The 5,000-nt window shown below is 46.5% G+C and overlaps 2 protein-coding genes across 3 annotated transcripts in view; both read left to right on the forward strand.

The window, feature by feature from the left end:
• Nucleotides 1–5,000, forward strand: part of LOC125031241 (paramyosin, long form-like) — a 97,474-nt gene that overhangs the window by 78,095 nt on the left and 14,379 nt on the right. The window lies entirely within an intron of this gene.
• On the forward strand, nucleotides 1,216–3,834 carry LOC125031242. The gene has a single exon (XM_047621888.1). The coding sequence runs from the start codon at nucleotides 1,413–1,415 to the stop codon at nucleotides 3,099–3,101; it is 1,689 nt and encodes a 562-aa protein (XP_047477844.1). The 5' UTR covers nucleotides 1,216–1,412; the 3' UTR covers nucleotides 3,102–3,834.

Consider the following 5,000-nt stretch of genomic DNA (forward strand, 5'->3'; position numbering starts at 1 on the left):
AGTATTATCTGTTGGTAAAATGAGATTATATCGGCACTTATGTAAAAGATGTACGTTTGATTTCATGGTTATTTTAAAAAAAAACAACAAGAAAAAAAAACAGTAAAAATCGTTATGGTCTTCTTTCATGCCAAATTTCAATTCCCCGGAGATAATAGACTTCATAACATAGTCTCTCATTACTCTTTTGCGAAAGTGACATGATCAGATGAAATGAGTTATGTGTTCAACATGGCAAAAAAAAGACAAGAGAAAAAATATATATCGGTGAAAATGATGGGTCCAAATATGTGCGATTTATTACGTCATGGCAATGTCATATGTCATTTTTTTTTTCGAGAGAGAGAGAGAGTTAACATTAGTGTCTCCCATTTTTCAGTGTCCCTTTAAACTACACCGTTCATTTCTATATGTATATCTTTCATGAAACATAAGGATCAAATATTCTCATTATACAGGATATGACTAATTAACCAAGTTTGATGACATGAAAGACAGTTATTAGAGAAAAGAAAAAACAAGCTTTAATTTGCCTTTCAATTAAAATGTTTTTGGAAGTCATTCGATTAAAAGCATTAACGAAACGATAACAGTAATCAGGTTCTCCAAGCACTTAATCCCGAAGCGAAATGGAGATCCTTGAGGCAGTTCTTTTTGTACAAAGTTTATAAAATTGATAAAGGAAGTAACGAAATTTACGTTATGGGACACTGCTTATTCTGATTTTTTCTCCTTAAAGCATGTAGTAAAATTAATGAAATCGAAATAAGTATTATTCTGGGTTATGTTCTCCCTCTGTCTACGTCATTCATGAAGGGGAGGAGGTGGGGTTTTTTGGGAGGGGGGGTTCTGACGTCATTCGGCGAGGGAGTCAGGCCACGCCCCTTTTTGTTTCATCACCAATAACATAACGTTCGCATGGCGCTCGAATTTTGCTTGCATTATATCCGAAGAACAAGCAGGGGCTAACTGTTCTTCTAAAGTACATTTTCTTAGGAAGAGTGAACAGATTATTCTTTGACTTGTGATTTCCGAGTGTTATTCGCGGTAATGGCTTCGACCCCCCCGCAAAATACCGGGCGAGGAGACGGGCCGTGATTGGTGGAAGGTGGGGCACCCCCGCAGGCCCTGGCACCTGAAATGCCACAGTTGGGGGTGGGGGAGGTGCCTTCTCCAGCCTGCCAAGACCTCCACCCACAACCACTGACCGCTGTGTCTTGCGATCATAAGCGAGGAGGCGAGTGTAGTGTCTGGAGGGCGGCGGTGGGCGGCGGTAACGGAACTTGACTCGGTATTGTGGCCTCGGAAGTCCTGATCCCTTACCACTGAGAACAAGAGAGAGAGCGGGCAGCGCGAGCCCTGATTGGACGGAGTCGAGTCCCAAATTAGGCGACTTACCAAAAAACGGGAAGATGGACGAAAGCGCCGGAGAGAATGCGGGAGCCGTTGCCGTCGCGGAATCGACGGCCGCCGACAGTCCGGCTTCCGTTCCCGTGGAAGAACAGCTGAAGCGGCTCGAGGAGAAGGAGCATAGGGCGAGGAAGAGGCGTCCGGGATCCTTCTGGAATAAACCACCAACTTACGTTTACGCGGACAATTTCGGGTTCGGAGTGCAAAGTTACCAGTCTATGATAGATTATCTGGACGCGAAGGATCACGGCGGCAAAGCAAACAAGGATGACGTTCACCTGCCGATGCTAGAGGAGCGGTGCATGAGAAAGTTCGATCCCAGGAAACCATTCAGGAGATACAAGAACTGTGAGATTGATGAGTACATCGACAAAGGTGAGAACATCCGCGCGCAGATCAGACAGAACGACACCCTTGGCCTGAGCAACGTCCTGAGGCGAACCCACACCAACTGGTCTATGACGAGGAAGTTCGTGCAGTTGGTCAAGAATTCGTACGTGGTAGACTACCGCAAACTCCACAAGAAGGGCCACGAGTTCGAGGACTACGAGGACTACCGCTCGACCTCCCCTCTGCCCGTCATTAACTACCGCGAGCTCTCCCCTCAGCCGCAGTTCGCCGATTACGACTACCGCGAGCTCACTCCTAAGCCTCGCTACGTCGACGACCTCTCCGCCGAGTTCGCAAGCGTCCTGAACACACTCTCCCAGAGCAGGATGGAGCACGAGAAGGAGCTCGAAACCCGCCGCGAGAGGATGCGCATGCTCGACTCCAAGTTCGAGGAGGTTGTCGGTCAGATGTATGACAAGATGAGCCGCATCAACGAGCGCGCCGATACCATCATTCGGGCGCGCCCCGACCAGCACGCGATCGAAGCCGCCATCGGCAACGAGATCACCCTGCGGAACAGGGCGCGCCGCGACGAAGACATGCGGCAGATGATGGAATGCGTCAACGAACTTACTCAAATGGACAGCGCCAGGAATCAACTGCGCACGAGCCTGCGCAACCTTGATGACGAAATGTACGGTTTAGGCTCCCGCGTGGTCGACGTGCAAGAGCAGCCCCACAAGGAGGTACAAGTCGACAGCGACGGGACCGCCGGACTAGACATGCTGAGGTCAATGATTGCCGCGCGCAGGAGTCGCAGCCAGTCCCTGGCTCGCTCCGTCGTTCAGGAAGAGGAGGACGAGGAGCTCTTCGTCAAGAGTTGCAGGAAGCCGAAGAAGGCCCTCATCTTCCCCAAGCACGAGCGCATCACCACTCGCCCCAAGCACCCACTGCTCAAGGACGAGCTGCTGTCCGACGTCCACGCCCGCGTCCTCAACAAGGCCGGCGAGATCGGCTCCCGCACCAGCGAGTGTCGCAGGATCAGCAGCCGCGCCCGATTCGTCAACGTGTTCAAGCCGCGCCCTGACACCTGCGACTATGACCTGATCGTCGAGCCGTCCAAGGTCGAGATGAACATCGACTACATGGCCAAGACCCTCGCCATGAGGGGCGCGTGTCAGCGCCGTTGGGGCGTCGACGACGAGGGCGACAGGCCCGTCTCCAACATCAACACCAACGCCTACAAGGACTATCGTGAGTTGAGGGCGAGGAAGCCCATCGAGCAGCACCCGTCCATCAGCAACCGCGTCAGGTACGCAACCATGCGCGCCAGGAACAGGACCACACTCCTCGGCTACTAAGTCTCCACGACCCCAGCTACCACCGAGACCTGCGACGACCATAGGGAGAGAAATAGTCTACCCTTCGACGACCACAGGGAAGAAAGAAAACGACCCTCCTTTTCACCAGAAGCGAAAGGCATTCCCAGACCTCGACGAGAAGGATATAGAGAAAAAAAAATGATACTAAAGAAAAGAAAGGGGTTTCCACGCTTCAAGAAACCTCCCAACGATTGCTCAGTGTCTTCCTCCATCTCCTCGATGTCTCCGCGTGAGGATCTGCATCCCCTCAGTGTGCGTCGCGAGGAGATGAGTGGTGAGATCGAAAGTGCAGTGCAAAACCAAAACGAAAAAAAAATCAAAAGAAAGTTTTCCCGTGTGTATGTGACGTGTTTGTGAAGTGTGTGTTGTTGACCAATTCTCTGACCTCCCTGTTAGGAAAAGAAAGAAAAAAGAAACAAAATCTCAATGTGCTAGCCGGGAAGACCATCTATTATTTGAAAACCGAAAGAAATTAAACGAAGATTGCGAAGCATTTTATTTTAGTTTGTCCGAAACTATTAATAAGTATTAATCACTGTCCAGCATGCATTATTATTGGAATTGCTGTAATGTGTGTATGGACAATTATTTTAAGACACTCTTATCGATCATTACTGTTGAATATTTGATATATTCATTTCTGTCATGTTCATTTGCTCGTGTTCTGATTTTGTTCACATGTCACGATCGAAATAAACCATAACAAAATGGACCCAATGTGTCTGACTCTGCCAGCCCTGAGATCGAGGAAGTTAAAGATAGAATCGCCTCGTGCTGTCTTCGTCTCCGCAATTATCTCTCTCTCTTGCTTCCTTCCTTTCTTTCGCTGTCTCTAAATCTTTCTCTTTCTCTGTCTAAATCTTTCTCTTTCTCTGTCTATATCTTTATCTTTCGCTGTCTCTAAATCTTTCTCTTTCTCTGTCTAAATCTTTCTCTTTCTCTGTCTCTTTCTCTTTCTTTTTCTGTCTCTTTTTCTTTCACTTTATCTGTCTAAATCTTTCCCCTCCTTCAATTTATCTGTGTCTATATTTACATTATGAGAATGCTTGTGAGTGTGTGTATGTGTGCGTGTGTTTGTGTGTATGTGTGTGTGTGTTTGTGTGTATGCATTTAATTGCAATTGTGTAATAGCGTTTATACATATATGTCAAATGAAAAAAGTGAGAGTTATTAAAACCGTTTCCCGTAGCAGTGCTCAGCGAAGTCATTTCAAAAGCGACCAGTTTGTTAGTTTATATTTGGCATGCGAAGAAAAGAAAAGGCTGTAGGCGAGAGTGTGTAATGAACCAATAAACATACAGTGCATTGTCATAACCGTAGGTGAGGGTGCCAGGCCGTCCATTCAGCCAGACGCGTGTGGCACTGATGCCAACTTTCTTGTCAAGTTCCTTTTAGTCTCTCCCCGATAACTGTCAAACTGCTTCCTAAACATACAACTTTCGTGTAAAAAAAAAAAAAAAAAAAAACAGGGCACTTAATTTACACACACTGTATTTCTAAACATGTAGTCTGAGATATTAATGCCTCTAATTGCCTATAGATATTGTTGTAGATGTATTTTTAGTAGCAGGACACAACCACACACTCGCATAGCTCTACACTTGCCAAGCGGAACGCCTTTGCGAATTCCAAGATGTAACAAGAGATGTGTAGTGTATATGCTGGCCACTTCCTTCTCACTCTACACCCTCGTCCTTCTCTCTCTTTCTCTTGCTATAGATATATATAAATGTAGCTAGAGGTAAAAGCATAGATATAGATATGGTCATATATATACATATGTAAGCGAACACACACACTCACATAAGCACACATACACACATATTCACTTACATAAATATGCATGAAGAATATATCTTTAATATATATATATATATA

The sequence above is a fragment of the Penaeus chinensis genome, chromosome 12 (genome assembly GCF_019202785.1).
Source record: "Penaeus chinensis breed Huanghai No. 1 chromosome 12, ASM1920278v2, whole genome shotgun sequence".
Taxonomy (NCBI): domain Eukaryota; kingdom Metazoa; phylum Arthropoda; class Malacostraca; order Decapoda; family Penaeidae; genus Penaeus; species Penaeus chinensis.